Raw genomic sequence first — 26,296 nt, forward strand, 5'->3', positions numbered from 1 at the left:
CTTAGTGTTTCCTTCGGGTGCACTAAAGACCAGTTTGGTCTAGGTGTTCCTTCGGATTCACCAAAGACCAGATATGTTCCTACAAGACCATAGATTGCACGTGTTCGGGAACGTGTCAGTTCAGGTGTACTACTTTACAGGACTCTAATAATAAGTTAACATACACCTAGCGGGACTAGTAATGGATCCCTTACTGAGTATATTTTTATATTCACTCTTTCTTGTTTAATTTTACAGACACAGGTAGAGGTAAGAGCAGGGGGAAGCTAGTAACTGACAAGAAGTAACTGTTACGAGCCATATGGATCATTTTGCTTCCGCTTTATGACGTTTGATTTGATGCACTTTCTATTTTATTTTACTTTATTTATTTTTATTTAGAACTAGATAGGACCGAGTTAGGATTTTGTTTAATTTTATCTTTAAAACATTTGTTTATGATTTTAATAAGTATTTGAGGTTTTGTTTTATTTTTTATTTTTTTTATCAAGAAATTTTATTATCTTTTTAATTAGTAATGACCTTAGCTTAGTATAAGGAGTTGGGTCGTTACAATTTTTTCCCTCATTTGTGATGAATAGATCAGATAGGTTGAACTTAGTGTCATAAAACTTATGGACTACATTTATTGATTTTTGCGGCCCCGATAAAGAATTTTCTCAAGCCAAACACCTGAATTGGTGTGAAGAGAAAATCTAGGAGGGTTCCATTCAAGGGAAATAAACATTTTTCTATTTTGATTTCCTTATCTATTATATTTCCTTTTTCACCACCAGCTTGGGTCTTCTCCAGTTTAAATGACCCCTCCTTGCTATTGTTGGCGACTTTCATTCCCTCGTATTTAGGCGATAGTCTTTCTTCAAGTTGGCTTATTGCATTCAACTCTTCGTTTAGTTCTACCACAATTTTTAGGTGTTTTACCTTTTGCTCCAATATGGCCTTGTTTTTCACCTTCACTTTTTCCACTTGCTCACCTACTATTGTGAGCACATCCTTCTTCCTCTCCTCTATTCTTTTTTTGGAGTCTTTAGTCTCTGTCAACTTCTCTTGCGTCCTTGCCATTGTTTCAACACTTTTCACATTTTTCAGAAAATTTGTGGCGAACATGACTATACTCATCATGCAAACCCCTCTCTAAAGCTTTCTTTGCTTCTAATTCTTTCCTCGTCTCTCTTTCAGCATTCCTCCATCATCCTCGCCTTGTCCTCTCTTTCCCACTTTCTCTTTCTTCATCTTCTCTTATTCTCTTCTCTCTTTCTTCTTTTTTCCTCATCTTCTCTTTTTCTTGTTTTTTCTTCAACATTTCCTTTTCTTTTTCCTCCTTTCTATCCTTTAAGAAGGCAACTAGGGCCTCTCGATCTTCATCATCTACTTCAATTTCAGATATGGGTGTCTGAACTACCAACCCCTTACCCACTAATACTTTTCCTTTCCTATGCTTAAATGCTTATAACTTGGAAGGGGTTCATTTACTATCTCTCCTCTTTCTTTTGTTCCTCTTACGCAATCCAAATTGTTCAGGTCCCGAATATATCTTCTTCTCCCCTCCTTCTTAAATTGCCAAATACGATTGGGTTTTGGCTATACCCTAGTTGGCAAAGAGCTCATTCTGAATCAGGTCTATCATAATGCACTTTTGAAGGGTTTTATATGGATCTGGATTAGCGAAATCCATCTTCATTGAGCCCTCATGTCTGGTGATTTTTTAGAAAGGGGTGGTTGATTTTCAATAAGAGGAAGTGAGTTTTCTAGTGAAGGTCCTTTTTTGGGGTGGAGTAAATGAGGATTCCTCCTTCCTTTTCAGGAATTTGGATATTTTGGCGAATTTAGGAGTAGATTTCCGATGATTGGCCATTTGGAATGAAAAATAAAGGTTGAGGTTTTCGATGAGTTTTCTGGTGAAGCTTAAGAACAAAGAGAGGAAGATCTTAAGAGGGCTTGAAGGCTAGAATGCAAAATGAGGCTAATTGAAGATTTATTTTCATTATTTATGAGCAAAATACACTTGTGAGGGTCATCATCAGCGTGTAGTGCATTTAATAAACTCTCACACATAGGCGGTGCGTCTCTTTGAAAGCGGGAAATGACGTTTGCATTAAATGCAATCCTTTTATTTCCACCTATGAGGCAAAGTTTCCTAGACACCCTCAAATTTTAAACATGAAATTAATGGGTCTTTTTGCATAGGTGTATGCCGTGTGCCTCTTATTACGTCACACTCTAGTACTTAGCCTATTTCTCCTATTTCCCTTAGTAAGGCACAAAATATTCTCCCTAAAAAGCAATAAAAGAAAGCTGTAAAGTATGGAAGAAACAAATAAACAAATGAACAAAAAAAATAAAGTAGAAAGAAAGAAAAATAAAGCGATAAAATTATGCAAAAAAATATGACAAGTTCGTATTAGAATGAGTTCGCGATAAATGTGCATACACGTTCATGCATCAAGGAAATTTAATTGCAAGAAATTTACTCTAAATTCAATCTTGACTGTTGCTAGCCATAGAGTCCAGCGTGATGGAACACGAGACACATTGAGCAAAAAACATGATTTGTTTTACTTTAGTTGCAACTAAACTATTTAGTAATTAACATGCAACACTAAATATACCCTAATTAAACTAAATTAGTGTTAAAAGGAAATACGTACCTTCGTAGTTTTCGTTCCTCGAAATCTCCTCACAAACTCAAACCGAGCACCACCACTAGTGTTGACCCACTATTTTTCGAACTTATAACCAGGTTATGGGACCTAATAGGTGAATGAAATTGAGAGAGAAATGGAAAAAAAAAAAAAAAAAAAAAAAAAAAAAAAAAAAAAAGAGGATTGATTTGGGGTTAAGATTTTTAGAGAGAAAAATAGGTTGATATACTTTTTCAATTAAAAATACTAATTTTTAAAAAAAATTAAATAAAATGAAATGAAGCCTATTTATAACCTAATTACATGCAAAAATTAGTTTATAAAATCTTAACACCTAACATTCCACTAAATATTAGTGGAACTCAGTGGGCTAGGTGTCTACATCTCATGTAGCCACTTATCCTACTAAGTGTTAGTGAGATAACAAAATCTTCGTTCTGTTGGAATTTATATCCTAAAACTCATCATTCGTAGTTTAAATTATATTCTATTCAATAAAGTGGGCTAGGTGTCTACATCTCATGTAGCCGCTTATCCCACTAAGTGTTAGTGAGATTACAAAATCTACGTTGTGTTGGAATTTATATCATAAAACTCATCGTTCGTAGTTTAAATTATATTCTATTCAATAAAGTGCTTATTGAGGACTTATTAGTGAAAATTGAATATTATAATCTTGAACCTAATAAACTAAGGTCTCGAGGCTATCTAGTTTACACTTGAAGTTTATATAAAGACATAAACATGGACCAAGTTCGAAATATAACCCAAACGGTCTAGAGTGTATAAATAAGGTTGGGCACCTTATTTTAGGGACACGAAGGATGCGAACCGCTTTGTAGTTAGTACGAACGATGTGATTCTGAATAGTACATGTAGAGACATGGAAGTTGGGGCATCCTATGTAAAGAGTTTACATAAGATTGAAACCATGAAATAGTTACTTTTAATTTAAAACACCATTGACTATAAAACTAACTATTTCGATTATTGATAACTTAGGTAACTTAATATAAATCTTAAGCTAACTATGAACTTCTGTTCAAATGGAACTGTTCTTAGATCTGCATAGGTGAATGCAACTCAACAGCGCTAGCCCAATAAGCCTCTCATTTCAAGAGTAAAACCAGCTAGATGGCTAGGGACATAGGGTGAGAGATAGAATTCACTCCTATCCGCTTTAGGGTTAGTAGATAGATTGATCCCTTAAGCACTGAATCCAAGTCTTGAATAAGGGGCCCTACCCTCTCATTGGCCTGAGAGGGATTCAGTTTATAGGTTGGACCTAAAATCAATTGTACAATAGTGGATCAATGGAACTTAATGAGCAGGATGTAATCTCAAGAGTAAAACGGTATTTTGACCCAGCCAAGGTTACAAACAACCTGTGAATGATTTACTTAATGATTATGGTTATATCATATGGACACAAATATATCTATAGTGAGGGGAGTACAATTACAAAACTTTAGTGGAATGACCCGTTAGTTAAGAATGTAGATTAACTCGATCTAAAAGAATTTAGCCAATTAGTCTTGGATCGTAGGAACCCATTATCTATAGGTTCATTAGGTTCCCCTACTAGCTCATATGGAATTAACTTAGAAGAATATGTTGGAATAATTCGAATTGTTCAAATTAGATAAAGAGAGAGAAATCAACGAATATATGTGATATAGTCGTTGGTTATAAGTTTGAGATAGAGCTTTATGTTTAAATATGATTTAAATATTAAAAAAATGTGGATTCATATTCGGAAGCTCCGAATTGATGGAAATGGTCAAAGTTGTAAAAAGTCAAAATGTTGACTTTTGACTTTGAAAAGTCAAACTTTGACCGACTTTATACTCAAATGTGATTTGAATTTTGGATAAATGAATGTGAATTCATGCTTGGAAGGTCAGAATTAGTCAAGACGAAAAAAATGGTGAGAAGTCAAAGTTTGACTTTGACCTGAATGGTCAAATGACCATATTGCCTTTGGATTTAAGTTAGTTGGATAATACTTATGGATTGATCTTTGACTTTTTTTGCATAGATGTATCTTCTAATAGTTGAATTTTTATTTTTATAAACAATGAGAATTTAACATTTTGAAGTATTTTAAATAAGAAAATTGATAATATACTGTCAAAAATAAAACATTGGAAATGTATATACATTTCAAGTAAATGTGGATTGGAAAATGAGATTAAACTTAAAAAAAATGATGAATATTTCTCCGCGAGGTCCCAATCTTTGCCCAGTTCCCCGCAAGGAAATTGGTAGGGATGGGGAATGAGATAGAGGGGCAGGGACGGGGAAGGGGAGTGGCATCCTCGACCCCACCCTACCCCTATGGACATCTCTAGGTAGGGGCTTGAGGGCGTTCCTCATTTAAGACAAACCTTAAATCATCTACAACAAACATTGTATTCAGGTTTAATTTCCAAGTCGCATAAGTGTCACCATTAAATTTCTCAAAAGCTAAGAGTTGTACTATTGAATTATTAATGTTGAAAAATAAAGTATATTCTATTTAGTGAAAAACTATAATCCTTTAAGAACCGATTAGTTTAGAAAATATTAATAATGTACCCATCATTATTATGTTTTGTAACGATATTTCAAAAGTTTAGAATAACCTCCACCGGAGAGTAGTCGATTATTCCTTATTTGAACCAAAACAATCTTGACCAAATGCTAACTCCTGAATATCTCATATTCTCATAACACTTAGTTATCGCTACTTCAGTCGAGAATATACTAACAACTTAGTAATTCTTGTAAGTGTAACCCTCCATTTTTGGATCTTAGAGATAAGAATCAGTATGCTCCTGAAAATGGAAAGTCAATATGAAAACTGATCAAAACGACCCTATCCATATATGGAGTTCACGATGTTCTGAATCCTATAATACAACCCTCCGAAGAAAATGTCACTCTAGAGCAGACAAACAAGCGCATTATAGGAATCTCATGGTGTGATCTAATGGAAGAGACCGTGGGATGTGTTGTCACATAACCCTCACCCACTTACTATCAACTACTTCCTTTATTCACCTTGATATTGATCCATGCAAACACTTTCCAAAGAGAGTTCGCTCCTATGCACAACCCAAAGCCCTACATGGACCACTCGGTGTGAACTCTTAGGGACACTAGAGTTAAAAGTACGCTACATCTCTGGCTAAAGTATTATAAGACGGTTTTTAAAGGATACTCGTAAAAGTAGGATCATATTTAGGCTAACTTAAAACATATCCTAAATCTAGGTGAAGCATGCATAACCATTATACCGGATTTTAACCTACAATGTCTAAGTGATAAGCCAGTTTATTACCTCACATCTCTCACACATGATCATAAAACTAGGTTAACTAGGATGAACTGATTACAATCTCCAAGTAGCAGGTGTTCCACAAAACCATCAACTTAAGAACCTCTAACCTTAGTCATCTTATCTGACTTGTTGACAAGATCGAATCAAGTCAGCCTCTTGTAATATGTTTTACAAGATATTAACCTAATGCTTTGAAAATCAGTTGATATGTTTAACCTAGGTAAGCATGCAAGTTATTTTTGTTATAGATTTTAAAAGTCTACTTGATTTTTTAACACTTATAAAACTATAGACTAACCTATAACATATATTCAACATTATATAACCATTATATAAAGAAATCAATTAATATAGATTTTAATTTATTTAAATATGAATTAAATCATATTTAATTAAGTTATATTATAATTTAATCAAATTAAATAAATCAAAATTAATTAACTAATTAATTCCATTAAATCATATTTAATCAAAATTAATTTAATTAATTCAAAAATTAATTAATTTTTATATTAATTAGTAACCATGCATACTATACATTATAACATACTTTCAATGCATGAACATGTTAAACTATGGTGTAATTTTAAATCTATATGTCATACTTTATGCACATACAATTTAAACTCTAATTAAAACATACATCACATGCATAGGTAATTAAAACACCTTAAAATGGACTGGTTTTGGCTCCTAAATTATACTAAAAACTAAATTATTACATTAATAATTTGGTGGAGTACAGAAACCGCTCCCGAACGCTTCGAACCAGTTGAAAACCCATCAAATTTAGACCGATCCGACCCAAAACTCATTGAACCGACCCAAAAAGGACTTGAACTGGCTCAAAAAGGTACAGAAATGGCCTAATCCACCTCAATCAAGCACAAGTCAAGATCCGAGTTAGACCAAGTCATGGAGCCGGACACATGTCGCGAGTAGGTCAAACGAGCATTGGATCGAATCGGATCTGGGTCAGACGCACTAGCGCATGGGGCAACCAAACCGGGCCAATTACAATAATTATTAAAAACAACACCTAATTTAGGGCCAAAACCATAATATTTCTGTTTTAGTTCAACCAACAATTTATCAAATAAATTGAAACCCACCATATACAATTGAGTAAAATTAAGCATGTTCTCATACCACGTTAAGGAAAGCAAGATATGCACAGCGGAATAAAGAATCTATTTTACTCTAATTACATCTAAAAAATTTTAGAAACTAACATGCATAAACTATCCTAATTCAACTAAATTAGGATTTATAAAAAATACGTAACTTCGTAGCTTCTCATTCCTTGAAATCTCCTAACAAACACAAACTTGGGACCATCACTAATGTTGATTCGCTATTCTTCGGACTTAGAACTGGGTTATGGGACCTAATTGGTGAAGAAAATTAAGGAGAGAAAGATGAAAATGGGATTAGGGTTGGGTGAGCTTAGGTAAGATTTTTTTCTTTTTTTCTTTTTTTTTTAATTTCAAAAAATAAATATTGCCAAAATTCTTTTACAATTTGAAAACAAGCCTTTAAATAGGCAAAAGACATGCAACTATTGCATGTAAAGAATAACCTAAGTTCAACACCTCATTTTCCATTAACAATTAATGAAATTTAGTGGGCTAGGTGTTTACATTCTATGTAGCTACTTATCCAACTAAGTATTAGTGGAATTATCTAACAAAATGTTGGATTTTCTCATTAATTTTAATCCAATGGCAATATGGTCATTTGACCATTCAAGTCAAAGTCAAACTTTTATCTTTTATCATTTTGTCCATCTTGACTAATTTTGACCTCCCGAGCATGAATCTGCATTCACATTTTTTCAAAATTCAAATCATATTTGAATATGAACCCAATCAAAGTTTGACTTTTCAAAGTCAAAAGTCAACATTTTGATTTTTTTCAGCTTTGACCACTTTCATCGTTTTCGAGCTTCCGAATACGAATCCGCATTCATAATGTTAATATTTAAATCACATTCCAACATAAATCTCTACATCAAATTGATAATTGACAACTATACGACATATATTCGTTGGTTTCTCTCTCTTTACCTAATTCAAACAATTCGAATTATTTCATCATATTGTTCTAAGTTTATTCCATGTGAGCAAGCAAGGGAACCTAACGAACCTATAGATCATGGGCTCTAACAATCTGAGATTAACTAGCTAAACCCTTTTAGACCAAGCTAATCAACATTCGTTAGCTAACTAGTCATTCTACTAAAGTCTCGTAGTTGCACTCCCTTCGCTATCAATATATTTGTGTCCATTTGATATAACCATGATTAGTAAGTTGATCCTTCACAATTTGTTCGTAACTTCGACTGGGTCAAAATAACGTTTTATCCCCGGGAGTACATCTTTGCTCCTTAAGTACCACTAATCCACTTTTGAACAATTGGTTTAAGGTCCAACCTAAACTGAATCCATCTTGGACCAATGACACGGTGGTGCCCCTTGTTCAAGACTTGAATTCAATCCTTAAGGGAACAACCTATCTACTAACCCTAAAGCGAGGTAGGAGTGAATTTTGTCTTGCACCCTATGTTCCTAACCATCCATCTGATCTTTATACCCCTTAAATGGGAGGCTTATTGGGCTAGTGCTATTGAGTTGCCCTTACCTATGTAGATCTAAGGATAATTCTGTTTGAACAGAAGTTCATAATTAGCTCAAGATTAAGATTAAGATTAAGATTAAGATTAAGATTAGATTACCTAGGTCATCAATAATCGAAATAGTCAATTTTATACGGTCAACGATGTTCTAACTTAAAAGTGACTATTTCATGGTTCCAATCTTATGTAAACTTTTTACATAGCATGCCCCCACTTCCATATCTCTACATGAACTATTCAGGATCACATCATTTGTACTAATTACAAAGTGGATCGCATCCATAGTGTCCCCAAAATAACGCGTCCAACCTTATTCATACACTATAGACCATTTGGGCTATATTCTCAAACTTGATCCACATTTGTCCATACATAAAGTTCAAGTCTACACTAGATAGCCTCGTGACCTTAATTTATTGGATTCAAGATCATAGTTTATTTTCACCAATAAGTCTTCAATAACCACTTTATTGAATAGAATATTATTTTAAACTACAAATTACGAGTTTTAAAACATAAATTCTAATACGAACCCAACCAACTCGAAAATATGGGTTGAGTTGAAAATGTCCATGAACCCAATCTAACCTAGCTCGTTTACGCCCCAGGTTGCAATTGAAAATATGGATGAGCTTGTCGTTGAGAAGAGATGAACAAAACCAATGAAGAAATTTTAGGAAATGCAAAAAGTCCAAAAAAGACTTAAAACAAGTGTTTCCAAGCAAAGCTACAAAGCATTCTCTAAAGTGGAATGATGACACTTAAACTTCGATATTAGAATATTACAAATGTAATAATTAGGTGTTTGTTTTACATTTGATAAGTTTTTGTTTGACAATAGATTGTTATTTTTACGTTTATGTTTTGGTTTGGCCTTCGATTGTAATGCTTAAGCTTTTATAAATCACAATATTACCAAGATATAGTTGATATAGGTTTGAAATGAAATTGATATAGTAGCAACTTTTATTAAAATAAATTATTGATTTTGGGTTATGATATTAAAATTAATATATATTATTTATAAATTCAAAGTTCAAGACATGATAAATTCATGGAAAACATATTGACGAATTGGTATATTGGCATGACGTTGTTAATAGAAGTTGTCACTAGCATTAGAAGTCATCCTTGAGAGAAAGAAAGTCGAAGGACACAATTGACATTTTTAAAAAATTTACTATGGTAAAAATACAAATATTGTTCCCTTGTACTATACATTTTGTTTATTTTCTAAGTGGTTCTATTTTGTGCAATCTTACTTTCTTAAATTGGGGATGGAGAATAGGGAATAATTTGGGAATTTGTCAAATATAGTCCTTTTTTAAGGGTGTGTGAGATTTTAGAATTGATTGAGAGAAGATAGATTTTTAGGACAAAATATGAGTAAAAAGTCCAATTTACCCTTAAATGAAATTTTCCCTTCTCTTTCACACAACAAACTCATTCTCTTCTCCCACTTGTTGTCTTCTTCCTCTAACTTCTCTCTAACATCTCTCAAACTCTATTTTTCTTCAACAATTGTTCATTTTAATTATTAAAAATATTTTTAAAATAAATTTATATTAATTTTCTACTCTTACAACATTTTTGTTTTAAGTTTCCACCAACTTTTTTCCTTCTGATTTTCGATTCTTTTCTTAAACATGTCATAAATTTAAAGAATGAATAAGTTAGATTGTTTTTTACTTTTTATAGTTAGATAAGATATTTTTTTAACTATACTACATTAACTTATGTAGTTGAATTTTGGTATGATTTGTTGTACAATTCAACATTTATATATATTTGTTTTTTCTTTGTGTCTTTGTTTTAAATTTTAGAACAAAACATTTATGTTTATGGTTAATTTTCATAAATATAACAAAACAATAAAATACTTACGATCTGTGTAACAAAAGAAAACCCATGAAGCCTGCTATTTTTTAAAAAAAGTATTTCAGATTTGTTCTTCATTTCAATATTCTTTATTCTCTTCTTCTGCAATTTTCTTTTCCTTCCATCTTCTTTCTTCTTTGCTTCTACAATTTTTCATTTATATTTTTTTGAAATCATGATATTTGTTTTCAATAAATCATAAATCTTGTATTGTTTTTTTTTTCAAAGTATTTTTGGTTCAAGATCGTTTACCAAATATAAAAGATCTTGGTACACAATCTTGAACAAAAATCAAATTTCTACATCTCTTAAGTTCTTTAGAGTGTTACACGTTTTTAAGAAGCCTTTTAGGTACACATGTATTATCTCGCACACATTCGCACACATCTTGCACATATCTTGCACAAATCCCGCATATAACTTGCACACATCTCGCACATTTCAAACTTTTACTATGTGTTTCAAAATCGAATTTCTACCTCTCTTATGTCCTATGTAGTGCTTTACGCATGTTTAGGAAGTCTGTTAGGTACATATGTATTATCTCGCACACATCTCGCATATATCTCACACACATCTCGCATATATCTCACACATATCTCGCACACATCTCGCACATTTCAAACTTTTACTATGTGTTTCAAAATCGAATTTCTAACTCTCTTATGTCCTATGGAGTGCTTTTACGCATGTTTAGGAAGCCTTTTAGGTAGTATGTATTATCTCGCACACATCTCGCATATATTTCGCACACATCTCGCATATATCTCACACATATCTCGCACACATCTCGCACATTTCAAACTTTTACTATGTGTTCCAAAATCGAATTTCTACCTCTTTAAGTCCTATGTAGTGCTTTTTCACATGTTTAGGAAGCCTTTTAGATACATATGTATTATCTTACAAACATCTCGTACATATCTTGCATACATCTCGCACATATCTCATGCATATCTGACACACATTCCAAACTTGTGAATCCTGAAGGAAACGCAATAGCTAATGAATCCCAAAGGAGACATAATTGCGGAAGGACACATTGCTACAAGTATGAGGCAACTACTAGTAATCCAAATAACGACATCCACACATGATCATAAATATTAGTCACATATTTAATCAATGTGTAGAATCACCCTAAATCACATAAAACAAGTATACAATTGATCATTGGGTTAGATATTTGAAGTTTAGAAGTTGCGAGGTGTTTGCAAAATGTTTGCGAGGTGTTTGTAAGATACAAATAGTGGCTAAAAGCTCCTTAAACCATGTGCAAAATCTTCCTAAATCACCTATAATTGGTTTAGGATTAATCATTTTAAGTTTGGAAGTTGCAAGATATTTGTGAAATATTTGCGAGATAAAAGAAATAGTATCTAAAGACTCTATAAAATCAGTGTAAAATCACCTAAAATAGGTATAGAAATGCTTTGAAATTGGGTATTTTCAAGTTTAAAACTCGTGAGATGTTTGTGAGGTAAAAAAAATAGTAGTTCCCATGATGTGTAAAATCATGCTAATTTTTTCCATATTAGTTAAGAAATCATAAGCTCAGTTAAAAAAAAACGACTTTAAAGAATTCCTCCATAAAAAACTTCAATAGCATATAATAATAAATAAAACGAACTAAATTAACATTTACCAAATAACACGACAACTTGATCAAAAGTGGCAAGAAAGATTAAGAGTAAGTTTGAAAGAATACGTTTAATAAATGATTAAATAAATAAGCAAGTAAATCAAGGGTTCGGGTACACACCTATATTCAATTTCACATAAACAGATAAAATAAAATAAAATAATCATAAACCTAAATGTTTTGTTCTAAAATTTAAACCAAAGAGATGAAGCAAAAAATATATAAAAATGTTGAAGCGTACAATAAATCATATCCAAATTTAACTAGATAAGTTAATGTAACACAATTAAAAAATATCTTATCTAACCATAAAAAGTAAAAAACAATCTTAACTTATTATTTGTTCAAACTTATTATTTGTTTATATTTATGACATGCTTAAAAAAGAGATGGAAAAAATTTGATGGAAACTTAGAACAGAAAAGTGGTAAGAGTAGAAAATCAATATACATTTATTTCAAGAATGTATTTTAATAATTAAAATAAATAATTTTTAAGAGAAAATAGTTTAAAAGAGGATGGAGAGAAGTGAGTGGAAGAAGATAGCAAGTGGAGGAAGGGAGCGAATTTGTTGTACGAAAGGGAGAAATTTTCATTTAAGGGTAAATGGGACTTTTTACTTATATTTTGTCCGAAGTCTACCGATGAATCCAAAAACCCGAGAGCACCTTCGAAGATTGATTATATTTGGCAATTTTCCGAATAATTTCAGTTTTCATTAATTCGAAGTTCCCTTCTATTCTCTCAATTTCTCCCCTCTCCCTTCCTCCGCCAGCCACTTCAACCTCACTTCCCAAGTTGCCACTTCCATCCGTTCCAAACGTAGAAACGATTTCAATTCCTCCAAATTCAGTGGTTCCAAACAGGAGTTCAACGCAAGCAATCCTTCCATCACTCAACCATTCATGTGAATTTCAAGATGGTGTGTATCCCACATTATTCTAACTTGTTCTAATTCTTCATAGCCGAATGATTTTGATTATATGTGCCTACAACTTTTGATTTGTTTGTACTTCATATGGGTTTCCAATAATCGCTCTGCCTCGAATTTGTTGTTCCATATTGACGCTTGCCATTATTGATTTCCCCGTCTCTGTTTCACTGATGGGTTTAGGTTGGTACATGTGAAGCAATAGCTTCGGGTGGAACTATCTCATCAAGTGATTTTTACAAGGCTGCTTCTGCTTTTATTCATAGATGGAAACTTATCAATTCTGATTTTCCTTCATGGTCATGGGTTCCATATCAGAAATTACGGTGGATTAGTTCTGATGATAAAGTGAAGTTTTTTTCTTCTTTGGTTACGATACCTCTACTTTCACGTTGCTCAGAGATGAGATATTGTTGTTTCTTAACATATGTATACATATGTATATATAAATGCCTTTTTATATGTTAGTAGGTTGACGGATACTTATCTTTGGAGAAAATATGCCTTCTGAGACCACAAGAGGTCTGCTTCATCCATTTTTATTGCCCTTTTTTGTTCTTCTTCTGCAATATTATTGTTCTTCGTTGTTTCGTTTATTATGTTTTCAACAGAACGAGCAGGAGAAAGGAGGGTGTTTAGAGGAAACAGATATTGATGGGGCTGGCAACAACAACGAGTATCTTGATGAAGCTACATTAGTATGTGCTTTCTGTAATTGATGTTTTTGTTTGTGGGAACTATACTTCTTTCATTGTGTGATATCTGCTATATATTTGTTAACCGGATTCTCTCTTTTTCTCAAGGTCCCACCCCCAAGTGACCAAGAAGTACATTACTATGATTTTCACATTCTGCACTGTGCATCATATAGTGTTCCAGTGCTATACTTTCGAGCTTACTGTTGTGGTATGCAATTTTGAAAGTGGCCTAACAAATGAGTTTTATTGATTTAGAAAAAAGAATTGATGCAAATTGGAACACTAAGTTTTTAATTACTAGTTATCTTGCAAATAAATAGAGTGATTTGTACTAATGTGATGTTTGGTTATCTGACCTTGCTAATTCCTGTAGTTATTCTAAAAATGTGATTTAGTGTGACTTGCGTTTCAAATATGCTATAATATGGTCGTACCAGATATATCAAGTGTTAGAATTTTGTTCCTAATATGAAGTATTTAAGCCCATTCAGTATACTAATTTTATAATCTGTACAGATGGACAACAGCTGATGTTTGAAGAAATTGAAAAGGATCTCCCATCACAGTCTGTAGATACATTATTGAATTCAAAATGGACATTTATTACTCAGGAGGTACAACTTTTCTTAGTCAACTTTCTTGGCATTTGATTCTAGGTGCACAAAGCTTAAATTGGGTCTCATTGGAAGATAGAGAAATATTCTATACTTTTTTTTTCTTTTCACATTTTACTATCCAAACAACATGAACATTTGTAAATTATTGTACTCATCAGTTTCTGTAAATAGCAACTGTTACATGATATGATACAGCCACAGAAAATGATAGTATCAGTGCTTTGAAGGGACTGTATGTTATTCAGAGTGTCTTTTCAGTATCTTCTGATTGAAAATAAGAATGCAGGATGCTGTTCTTTTCCTTTTGTTTTTTCATTGTGTCCAGTTTGAAAAATTGCAATTCATAGAATTAGTCATATAATTAGTTGTGGGTATGGATTAATCTCAGGAGCATCCATATTTAAACAGACCATGGTTCAAATTACATCCTTGTGGAACCAGTGAATGGATGAAGCTACTCTTTCTTAGTGATGCTTCTTGGTTCAATAATGAAATAGCTATTGAAAGATATGTTGCCTCATGGCTCTCAGTTGTGGGGCAAGTAGTTGGCTTGAGGATTCCTATGGAATTGTTGAAAGAAGTCAGTGGCAGTCAGCTTTGATTCTGGAGTTCATCAGCATTTCAGCAGCCTTGGGTAAGTTTGGAGAGTGCTTTTAGCCATAAAGGCCACATCCCAAAATTTGAACTGTTTCATTATATAATTTTATTTTGAAAAACTTTAAAGTATTAGAAGATTGTTTTTAGAAGAAACTTGCAATTGTAAGAGGAGTTCATTGGAAAGATGTTTTATTCTGTTATTTTCAGCGAGGATGACTCATTTTAAGGGCATTGCTCGTGATCTAATTACTGATGGTGGTAATTGGTTTTGATTCCTAGAATTAGAACTCCATGCTCTAGTAGAGAAGTCAAAACCTGCCTGAGATGAGAGATTGGCTTTAGCAAGGGGAGGATATCGCACTGAAAGCGGGGCTGCCAAGATTGATGTGCACTCCTTTTGAGGTCGGAGGCTTTATCCTTCATTTTTTACAATTGAACTAAAAATTATCCATTATCATATATACTATCATTCTTTCAAGTTTTACCATATATCTTGGGATGTATGTATGTACATTTATGCAAATTTAGGTGATAAAGTGAATGTGTAAAGGTGGACAATGTTCATTATGGGAGCTTGTAAATGTCTCCCTAATTTCATGTAAAAGGATTTATGGATAAATTATTAGTTTGTTATAGAATTGTTCGTTATTGGTTTATATTCTTAAAAAAATAATAATAAAAAAATAAAAATAATAATAAAAAAAAAAAAAAAAAAAAAAAAAAAAAAAAACTTAAACAATGTATAATATGCCGGGAAATGTGTTGTTTAAAGCATTGATCTCTCTGCTTTATTTATTTATTTTTTTTTTCTAAAGAATTTAGTAAATGACAAAACTGTCAAAAATATCTTTAAAAGATTTTATCAATTACACCGATAAACTTCTTTCAATATTTATCTAGCACCGGTAGAAGTCTATCAATATTTATAATTGATGAAATCTAAAATTTTTCTATTTTTTGTAAATATTTTGAATGATTATACTATATTTGAAAATATTTTTCTTCAAAGAAATGTGTTCTTGACCTTTTTTATATTATATAAAATTTAAATATCCAGTGGGATAAAATGGTTTTTTTTCTTTTCTTTCTTTCTTTCTTTTAGATGTTAAGACCCTTAACTTAGATTGATCCGTTAAAAACTTTAAAGAACTCACTAAAATGAAGTTTGTTTTAAACATTGAACTTTTGTGTTGTGTATATATTATAAATAATTTTTAAAGTTTATGGGTTAAATTTATAATTGATTTGGATGTTACAATTAAGTTGTATTTGGAGTGATAGTCAGAGTATGGACTTTAGAAAAGGAGATTTAAGTACAATTATATATGGTTGATATATGTTTATATTAGATAGAAATTTTAGAATATATATAATTATTTGTTTTAGTAATGATTTAAGGACAAGCATCGTCTTTTGTTCAAATATTTGACCTTTGAAACGTCCTGAAGAATTACGCCCGTCGTATTTTTCATTTCAGAGAAATCTAAGCCTTTGAGGTTAAACACATTGATAATATCCACAAGAATCAAATTAAAAAATGAGGAGAGAATGAGGGTCTTCGAGGAAACACCTAGAGTTGGGTCAACTTTGAGGATACTACATCAGTAAAATTCAATTCAGAACACCGAAGTGATATAAGTTGAATTGGCCACAGTTGATACAATAATCAATCATGATAAGTAAAATGTGTGGGTGGCTACATAACTTTAGGATTGTGATATAGCTGCATTTTATATTAAATAAATGAAAACTAGATGAACAATCATTGTACGAGGTGAAGTACATAGATTAAAAACTAGAAACTGCTGGTTTGCAGAAAGGATAATAAACTAGATGAAGTTATTCTTGATTCGAAGTAGAAACTGTTGTCCTGTCAAAGCAAACCAAAAATTCTGTATTACCCTCAGCGCCCTTCAATGGTGATTCAATCCAACCTTTGCTGCAGAATCCGAAATTCTCTACACCCTTTATGATCTTCTCAAGAACCTACATTATTCATTATTCATTATTCATCCTTATTAATTAAAGCCAATAAGCAATACAGAGTGAAAGAAACTAATATCCATTCCATTCACAAGAGTACTATTGTGAATAGGCGTAAAGGAGAAATAAATGTTTACCTCCTGGTGGACTTGAGGATCTCTCACGATTCCCCCACCTCCTACCTGCAATGAACCATATCGTCAAATCCAGTCAACACAAACTTATTACGCAGATTAGCTATTTCTACAATATGCCTGCTTTCCATGGTTTTATCAGAAGAGTATAAAATGATATAGCTTAGAGGCAAGTCAGGGTCAGCACTGCACTAACGCAACCTGCCTTTCGAGATATTAGGTTGTCTCTTTATTTAGACACATTAACTATAATGATTAAACAATCACAGCCAATCCTATGAAGTAACTGCCACACACAAGCAGGAAAATAACTCAGAGCTTTTCGTACTTGTGATCTGCGACATTCAAACTGAGGTTTCACCAAAGTAACTATAGTTGACGTTTCTTTCATCACATTGACCACAGCAGGCATAACCTGATACATAAACATATAAGACCGTGCAAATGAATTTTTTTGAATGAGAAACATTTCATCGAAGATCATGCAAACAAATGGAATAAAGAGAACAAAAGTACTTTAAATGACCATTGCAAGACCTTACCGGCAAAATCAAGACGCTAGAATAAATCAATTTATAATATCAGCTGTAATAATATTTCTACCATACTTGCTAGACCAACTAATTAAAATAAGCCAACCAAATGACGGAGGTGCCAGTGCCACAATACAACAAGAAACGTCAATTCTATGATAATTATTCATACTCTATTATTTTGTTCAAACTCTAAAGAAAAAAGAAGTGATAAGAAAGCTGGTTTATATGTCATTAATTAGCTACAGACATCAAACTCCCAAGCGTCTTATTTCCTCTCTCAAGTTCCTACACCTTTAATCCCCAAATTATAGATTTGAAGATTGATCCCCCTAACGATGGTCATCTAACACTTGAACTTTTGCCTGTTCTGTACTTGTCACTAGTGTTTCTAATAAGAGCATATCAATCATTATCAAGACTGGAAAAGTACCAACTTAGTATGAGATTATCCTTAAAACATGATATCTCTTTTTACATCTTCTCCCTTTGAGAACCTAAGTATGGAAATTGCCATTTACTTCTGCAGCTAAGTATGTCTTAGAACAAAATACTTGTTCATAGATATTCAGCAAAACCAGTTCCTTACATAAAATAAGAAAAAGAAAATCCTAACAGCAAATTAAAAATAAAATAAAATAATTAACTTAAAAAACTGAAAATGTTGCCCTGTTAATAAGTTAGAAGGAAGAAATTTTGAAACTGATGTGAAAAGTAACAGAAACCTTTACCAAGAGAATAGAGATGAAAGAAAGGTCCAGAGTCACAATATCAACTTTTTGAGGAAGTCCAGCAAGATATCTTAAGTTCGTCCTTTCCATCACACAAACACGCTCATCTCGACGAATCTTGTCAGCAACCTAAAAATTCTGCAGATCAATGACCCATGACAATGGAACAGAAGAAAGTGGAGGGGATACTATTGGATAATTTCCCACATAAACATTGAAGGTATCAAAAGTGAAGAATGGTTTATCACTTGACGGGTTAAACGCACACTTGATTATTAAATCTGATTAGCTAGATGGTACTTTATAATCTCTTAAGCCTGGAATTGGATTTAATTTCTAGTCAACTCCCCATTCTTTGATATACCTCTTCTTCAGTTCAAAGATTTCTCGTATTATATAGCTAGACAAGTAAATAAAACCTTAAACTTTCTAGAAAAATGAAGGATAGTACTAATTTCCTGCTAGAGATACTTGCACTTATCCATAGGTTTCTTTGTCCGGCTGACCCATTTTAGAAGGCACAGATTACATTTGACCCAATCTTTAAATAGTTTGTTTTTTTACCTTCTGCTTATGTCATATTAGCGTGAAGTTACCAAAATGAAGCATTGTACATGCAGGTTGGGATCTTGCTATCATGAGGTTTTTCTACTCCTCACTCTCTGTTATCGCTTTCACTCCTTTAAGTTCAGGTTTTTTTGCTTCTAACTCTCTCTACTCTCTCTCGCTCTTTGCTTTACAATAGTGAGAGATAGAGACTCAAGACCCCAGCACACATGCACAATAAGATCGTTTTGGTAATTTCCGCTAAGGATGACACAAGCAAAAAGTAAAGAACTTAAGAATTAAAAAGCGGGCAAATTTTATCTTGGACTCAAAATTTGGGTCAACGAAAAACTATCTCCTAATCAACCGACAACAATATTGAGTTGGTAAAGAACAATATGTGAAAGAAGTTTATAAATATCACCTGCCCATAACCAACATCAACTCCATAGACAAATGAAGCCCCATGCTGAAGCAAACAGTCAGTAAATCCTCCAGTGGATAACCCAGCATCAAGAGCAACTTTACCATTAACATCAACATCCAACTGTTCAATGGCAGCTTCCAACTTCAATCCTGCTCTGGATTTCATGAAATAAAGAGAGAAAAGACACATATATGATAAATTAACTTTTGAAACTCCATCTAGTCTAACGACGATGAAACATCAATATACATTGGAAAAGAAAAACATGTAGTCTTCAGCTAAGTTTTATCACCTACATACATATTTGGGAACTTCAGCAATTATCTCAACCTTAGCTTTATCGGCGACGGGTGTTCCAGCTTTACTGATTACTTTGCCATCTACCAATACTTTACCTAAACAAAAACCCATCCAATGAAACACAGAAAGAGAAGGAATTCGAAAATGAAATGAAGTTCATCAGATTAACAAATCCAATTAGGGTTACCTTGTAATATCCAGGACTGTATCATTGTTCGGCTGAATTGCTGGTATCTTTCTACACATACCTCATCCAATCTCCTCTTCTTTTTCCTAAGAAACATAAAACAGCTTCATTCCAACTTACAAATACAGATTACAGAGATTTGGGAACAGATTAAAATGAAACAAAATCCGTACAGGGTCAATGACTGAATCTTTCCGGACTTGGCAACGGAAAAGGCTTTAGGAGAAGGTGAATGAATCGGAGAGGTAGATGGTGGTGAGAAGAGGAGAATCCTTGCACAATTATTCCGACTCAGGAGGCACTTGGACATGATGGCGCTCTGTTTTTTCAAACCACTATGCAAATTCCTCTCGCAGAAAATGGCATTGATGGATGCGATGGCCACTACTTTGGCACCCAATCAATTTAACCCCAATACTCCTTTTTTTTACCTTCAATTTACTAAAATTGTGACTCTAATCTCAAGTAAATAGATTCTATTATGAAATAATGAATAACGAAACAACAAAAGGAAATGAAGAAGAGAACACAATTAAATTTAATTAATTTAATTGTGGTGTGTACAAATGATTTCTACTATTTCTATTTATAGGCTTGTAACAATAATGGTTACAAAATCAAACATAAATAAATAAGGGACAATTAATGAGAAGGTTATTGAATGAATTTGTAACCTAAGTATGTTATAGACATCTAATAATAGGTTGAATATTTATAATACTCCCCTTTAGATGTTCATATTATATAAAATAAATGTCTCGTTAAAACCTTACTAGAAAAAAAGTCGGTGGGAAAAAATCATAGTGAAGATAAAAGAGTAATCATTTTATATACTTTAATAATTGTCATATTAAAAATGGGTCTTTTTAATAATATAACAAAACGGCAAGTTATTTACACTCTATAGATCAATTTCATAAACGAAAAAAGCACATAGGCTCACAATGCGAAATACCAAAAATATCCCAAGAAACGCGCGATTAATCGTCCTCGCGCATGCGACTAATGTTAATAAACGATTATTAAACGGCATCGTGTAGAATAATATACAATTGATACACGATCTTGTAAATTACCAAATACATAAACGATCAACAATAAATGTTAAATGATAACAATATACTTTAACGATTGTGCATCTGATCACGTTTATAAATATAAATGATAATCATACACGATTCTGTACATTATATAAACGATAATCATATATATAAACTATAAAGTAATAAATAGAGAAATTTCAACGATCGTTTATAAATGAAAATTTACAAAAACTCCATTAAATCGTAATTACAAAAATGTCATCCAAATAAAGGGGTTATAAAAAGGTGAAGGAACTTGCTCATACTTTTTCTTTCATCATCTTCCTCATCAATCGTTTACATCCTGATAACTACTTCAACAGAACTGTCGCGATCGACAATCTGACTTGCATACAAAAAGGTTTGAATCTATATTCATTTTGATCTATCTCGATCATCCACAATGCCTTGTAATAAATGCTGACCATGATTTCTAACTGTGCAAAACATGAAACTGTTTAGACAACAGTATGTACTGGAACTTTGGGCAAATAAATACTTTTGGTAAATAAATATATATTTGGTTCTTGTACTTTTGAGTTAATGTTTGTATTCGTTTAGATACATATCACAAAACAACTGTATAAAAATGTAAAAACATTCGTGTAGAGAAATACTCATCGCACATATATTTTTAAGCGATCGTTTAATAAAGTCTAAACGGTCTAAACGATCTTCTTAATAAACATAAAAAATATTGAACGATCGTTTATATAAACCACACTAATATCTAAAAGAATATTAAGTGATCGTTTATATGTATCACACTAATGTAAAAGATCGTGCATATATCTTTAAAAGATCGTTTAGTAAAGTTTAAACAATCTTCTTAATAAACATAAAAAATATTAAGCGATCATTTATATAAACCACACTAATATCTAAAAGAATATTAAGTGATTTCCTAAACGAGGTGAAGAATATATTAAGCGATCGTGTATATGTATCACACTAATGTAAAAGATTGTGCATATAACTTTAAGAGATCGTTTAGTAAAGTCTAAACGATCTTCTTAATAAACATAAAAAATATTAAGCGATCGTTTATATATCTAATGTCTAAACGATATCAACTCTCCATCAAATTTAGTATCAAACGTATATACATAATAATGAAAGAAAGATAGTACGCATTTTCATTAATTGTTCAAACCTTGCCTTGCTTACAAGTTCTACTATTATGTCATTTACGATTACAATTGGAACATCTTGGTGAACTATTAAATTCCCCAACAGATGGAATTCTTTGTTTTCTTGGTCTTCCGGCCTGTCATTTAAAGATTAGGGGTATATTTTCATGACATAATCTACAACTCTCCAATCAAAATGAGATCCAACAGGTTGAATACAACCATTGTAAATTGCTGATAGTGTTTCTATATAATAAAACTCAGATACATAAGAATAGGTATCTAAATTAAGCATTCGTAGAACGGCAAGAGCATATGCATAGGGAATTTCTTCAACATCCCATACTCGACAACTACAACATCCCACGTTTAGCTTTACAATAAACTGTTGATTTCCATCCGTTACTTGGTATTCAGTTGTACTTATTGGATCAACCTAATACATAACACAAATAAGAACAATTAATAACATAAGAAGAAATAGATTGCAATCTCTGTATATATATCAGATTATATATAGGTATCAATCAGTGCCTATCTGAGACAGGAACAGATAGACAAAGATAGAAATCTATCTCTAACTGTTCGAGATAAAAAAATAAAAAATCTTACCAATAATCTTCTCGACTTTTCATGTTCTAAATGTAGAATGTTCTCAGCCCAAGAAGTCAAATGACTCTTCATTGTAGAAGCAACTTTACTTCATTCATAAAACCACTTTTGCAACACATCCCTTATTGAATAAAGCATCATTGTCACAGGTAGTTTTCTAAGATCTTTAAACATTGAATTTACACTTTCTGCACAATTTGATGTCATCATTCTATAGCTTCGTCTACGTGAATATGTCTGAGACCACTTCTCAAAACCAACACTACTAAGATAATCTCTAATATTTGAACAAATAGACTTCATGCATCTTATGTGGTACTCAAATTCTTCAACAGTGTAGGCATAAGCACAACTAAAGAAATACTTATCAAGTAGTGGATCCTTAAAATGGAGTTTCAAGTTACTTAAAAGATGTTTTGTGTACACACAATACTCAACATCAGAAAACACTCTTAAAACTTCTTTGGGGATGCTAAGGGCCCGTTTGGTAACGTTCCTATTCTATGTTTCTTGTTTCTTGTTCCTTGTTCCCTGTTTCCTGTTTCTTCTTTTTTTAGAACAAGAAAAAATAATGCGTTTGATAATTATTTCTATTTCTTGTTTCTTGAAAAAAAAATAGAAATAAAAAATGTGTTTGATAACTATTTCTTGTTTACTGATTTTCTTCTAGATTTATTTTTTATTTTTCACATCTACTTCAATTAGACATTAAAAAAAATATAAGTCTATCCATCAAACATAAAAAATAAAATTATCAAAAGTTTATTCATTTAATACGAAGAAGTATCGATGCACGAATAAAAATAATAACATAAAATTATATTTATCCTTCAAATGTTGCCAAATTTGATTGGCAATATCATCTTTTACTTAGCTCATTTCCCTTAGATGATGTCGATTCACTTCTTAATTCATCAATTTCAACAACCTCATCGTTATTTCGTGACATCTAGAATTTAATATTAATTTTAAAGTAAGTTATTATGTCTTCAATATTCAGAATTGAAAGAAACAAAACAAAATTTAACCTTTAACACTACTACCTATGATGCTTTAGAGAAAAACCCACAACGAAAACTCATATTTTCACAAAGAGGAAGACGAAAACTATGGATCCAAAGAAGAGGAACAATCTAGTGAAGAGGAAGAGTTCGGGTTGTCGAGGAAGACGATGAGAGGTGAAGAGGAAGACGATGTGCAGAGAAAAACGATGAGTTAAAGAGGAAGATGATGATTATTTGGGGAAGACGATGGAGATAAGAAGAAAATAAAACCAATAAAAATAATTAAGAAAAAAGAAAATGAAGCAAATAAAAATAATTGAGAAAAATGAAAAGTAAACCAATAAAAATAATTGAAAAAAGGAAAATGAACCAATAAAAATAATTGAAAAAAAGAAAAGGAAACAAAAAAAAATTAAGAAACAGGAAAATGAAACCAATAAAAATAATTGAGAAAAATAAAAAGAAAAGAAATAAAAATAATTGAGAAAAATGAAAAGAAACCAATAAAAATAATTGAGAAAAAGAAAAAAGGGATAGTTGCAAATTTAGCAATTATATTCAAAATAATTAAGTATATAGCAACATTTTAAAAAAATTGCAAATATAGCAAAATCTGTCAAAATCTATCGATGATAAGGGTCTATCACTGATAGACTATATAGCAAATGTTGGTATATCACTGATAAACCATAAGAGTCTATCAACGATAGAAGTGTATCACTGATAGATTTTGCTATATTTACAATTTTTTTAAAATATTGCTACATACTTAATAATTATTCTAAAAATTGCTACATATTATAATTACCCATAAACGAATAAAAATAATTGAGAAAAATGAAAGGAAACAAATAAAAATAATTGAGAAAAATGGAAACAAAACAAATAGAAATAAATTGAGAAAAAGAAAACCAATAGAAACAATTGAGAAACGAAACAGAAAAAATACTTTTTTGTTCTCAATAATTCCTTATAAAATGAGAAACGTTTCTACTTTTTTTAAGAACAAGAAAAAAAGGACGTTATCAAACACCTCTGTTTCTTAAAAAATGGAAAAAGAAACAAGAAACAGGGAACAAGAACGTTACCAAACGGGCCCTAAGATGCCTATTAGAAACAATGACTAAATTAGCCCACTCTGAAAAACTACTTTGTATCTTCTCAAAAAACCATGTCCATGATGCATTATTTTTAGAATCTACAATGGCAAAAGTAAGAGGGAAGATTTGATTGTTACCATCTTGTGATGAGACTGTTAATAGGATGCCACCAAACTTAGACTTCAAAAATGTCCCATCAACAGAAATAATAGATCTACAATATTTCCACCCCTCAATTGATGCACCAAAAGCCATAAAACAAAACTTGAAATGACCACTATCATCCATTTCTAAAACAGTGCATGTACCTATACTAATTAAAAACACATTTCTATCAGCACAAACAAAAAAGAACAGAAAGAATATCAAAGATATCAATATTGGTCTATCTAGATAGACTGTGATATTAGTCTATCCACATCTATCTGCAAATCAATTTAAATTTGATATAAAAAACTGATCATACCTGGGTTAGATTCAACCAATTTATCAAATAATCTTGGAATCAATGCATATGATTCAACTGTCTCACCGTGTAATATTTTTACCATATGTTCTTTTGTCCTCCAAGCTTTCTGGTAACTTATATTAACTCCAAGATTTGTACGAGCCTTATGCACAATCTCTTTAGGAATGGAACGATCAGTAGACATGAATCTAAAATCATCTATCAAACAATTGCCAATTACTGTTGAAGAAGCTTACATGTGAGAACTTTGGGCAGTACTCAATGAACAATCATAGTTAGAAGTGTATTTTCGTAGCATCCACAAATCACTCTTCTTATGAGATGCTCTTATATACCATTTGCAGCTTCTTGCAGACATCTAAATTCAAGAGACCTCAAATTTGATACCCTAGTCCTAAATTGAAAGTTGTTCTTCACTGCTATTATGCAAAAACACTTTGAAAGCACTTATTTACTTTCAAATAAACTTTTTTCCTTCAAATCAGAATAATAAGTATATTGTTCAACAAATAAACGATCATATCTAATATGAAACACTACCAAGTTCAAGCAAGATTATAGAATGTCTTGTAACTAATGTAGATAGTAGTTGTCTTAATCAAAGATAATATAAAACCATTTAGACAACAATATGTGACTGAGTTTAGGGTCAATAAATTTTGTTAGTAATACTAATGTTTTATTTGAATATTCTATTGTATATACTCCATTATTTATACAATTACACATGCAATTAAAGTTTGAATCACTTAAACCTAGAATTACTTAAAGTTTGAATCATTTAAGCTCACATTCCACAGTTCAATCAAAATAATACGGAACAAATTCACATTGATCATGTAACAAAATCGAGCAATTGTGTGATGAAGTTAGTTTTAAATAATATAAATTAACTAATCAATCGTGTAAGAAAGCAAAACGATTGTGTAAAAAAGCATCACACTCATGTAAAAAGTAATATGCTTGTTTAGTTTAAATAATATGAAATTAACTAAACCATCGTGTAAATGGTCTAAATGATCTTGCGTTACAACCAGATGGTTGTTTAACAAAACCAAACAATTGTTTACCATACCTAAATGTGAAAAATATATCT

At 31.8% G+C, this 26,296-nt stretch overlaps 2 protein-coding genes across 14 annotated transcripts; one reads left to right on the plus strand and one right to left on the minus strand.

Moving 5' to 3' along the window:
- Nucleotides 1–12,803: 12,803 nt before the first annotated feature.
- LOC103497629 (ubiquitin-like-conjugating enzyme ATG10) lies at nt 12,804–15,618 on the plus strand. Of its 11 annotated transcripts, none has more exons than XR_007815500.1 (8): nt 12,804–13,041; nt 13,234–13,398; nt 13,522–13,572; nt 13,662–13,748; nt 13,854–13,956; nt 14,265–14,362; nt 14,774–14,999; nt 15,242–15,618. XR_007815500.1 is itself a non-coding variant. In XM_051079361.1 (8 exons), the coding sequence occupies exons 1-7, from the start codon at nt 13,039–13,041 to the stop codon at nt 14,964–14,966; spliced, it is 711 nt and encodes a 236-aa protein (XP_050935318.1). In that variant the 5' UTR covers nt 12,806–13,038; the 3' UTR covers nt 14,967–14,999; nt 15,248–15,618. The 11 variants fall into 11 exon arrangements, 10 of the variants coding, with proteins under 10 accessions (XP_050935318.1, XP_008458095.1, XP_016902227.1 ...); XM_051079361.1 differs by having other exon boundaries at nt 12,806–13,041; nt 13,671–13,748; nt 14,754–14,999; nt 15,248–15,618; XM_008459873.3 differs by having other exon boundaries at nt 12,807–13,041; nt 14,754–14,999; nt 15,170–15,618.
- Nucleotides 15,619–16,538: 920 nt separating this feature from the next.
- Nucleotides 16,539–20,120, minus strand: LOC103497628 (uncharacterized). 3 transcript variants are annotated; one of them, XM_008459870.3, is made up of 8 exons: nt 19,977–20,120; nt 19,804–19,889; nt 19,609–19,711; nt 19,314–19,470; nt 18,344–18,472; nt 17,408–17,494; nt 17,083–17,127; nt 16,539–16,948 (listed from the first exon to the last, which is right to left on the minus strand). In XM_008459870.3, exons 1-8 carry the CDS (start codon nt 20,111–20,113, stop codon nt 16,802–16,804), a joined length of 891 nt encoding a protein of 296 aa, XP_008458092.1. In that variant the 5' UTR covers nt 20,114–20,120; the 3' UTR covers nt 16,539–16,801. The 3 variants fall into 3 exon arrangements, with proteins under 3 accessions (XP_008458092.1, XP_050935303.1, XP_008458093.1); XM_051079346.1 differs by lacking the exon at nt 18,344–18,472; XM_008459871.3 differs by lacking the exon at nt 17,408–17,494.
- Between the last annotated feature and the right edge of the window lie 6,176 nt (nt 20,121–26,296).

Source organism: Cucumis melo, chromosome 1 (genome assembly GCF_025177605.1).
Source record: "Cucumis melo cultivar AY chromosome 1, USDA_Cmelo_AY_1.0, whole genome shotgun sequence".
NCBI classification, from domain to species: domain Eukaryota; kingdom Viridiplantae; phylum Streptophyta; class Magnoliopsida; order Cucurbitales; family Cucurbitaceae; genus Cucumis; species Cucumis melo.

Coding starts and splice junctions, on each gene's coding strand:
- LOC103497628 (XM_008459870.3), bottom strand. CDS start 20,113: ATGTCCAAGTGCCTCCTGAGTCGGAATAATTGTGCAAGGATTCTCCTC. Junction 18,473..19,313: donor TTGATGTTGGTTATGGGCAG/GTGATATTTATA, acceptor CAGAATTTTTAG/GTTGCTGACAAGATTCGTCG. Junction 17,128..17,407: donor TTGAATGTCGCAGATCACAA/GTACGAAAAGCT, acceptor GGTTCATTGCAG/GTAGGAGGTGGGGGAATCGT.
- LOC103497629 (XM_008459873.3), top strand. Junction 13,399..13,521: donor GGATTAGTTCTGATGATAAA/GTGAAGTTTTTT, acceptor ATATGTTAGTAG/GTTGACGGATACTTATCTTT. Junction 13,957..14,264: donor CTTTCGAGCTTACTGTTGTG/GTATGCAATTTT, acceptor TAATCTGTACAG/ATGGACAACAGCTGATGTTT.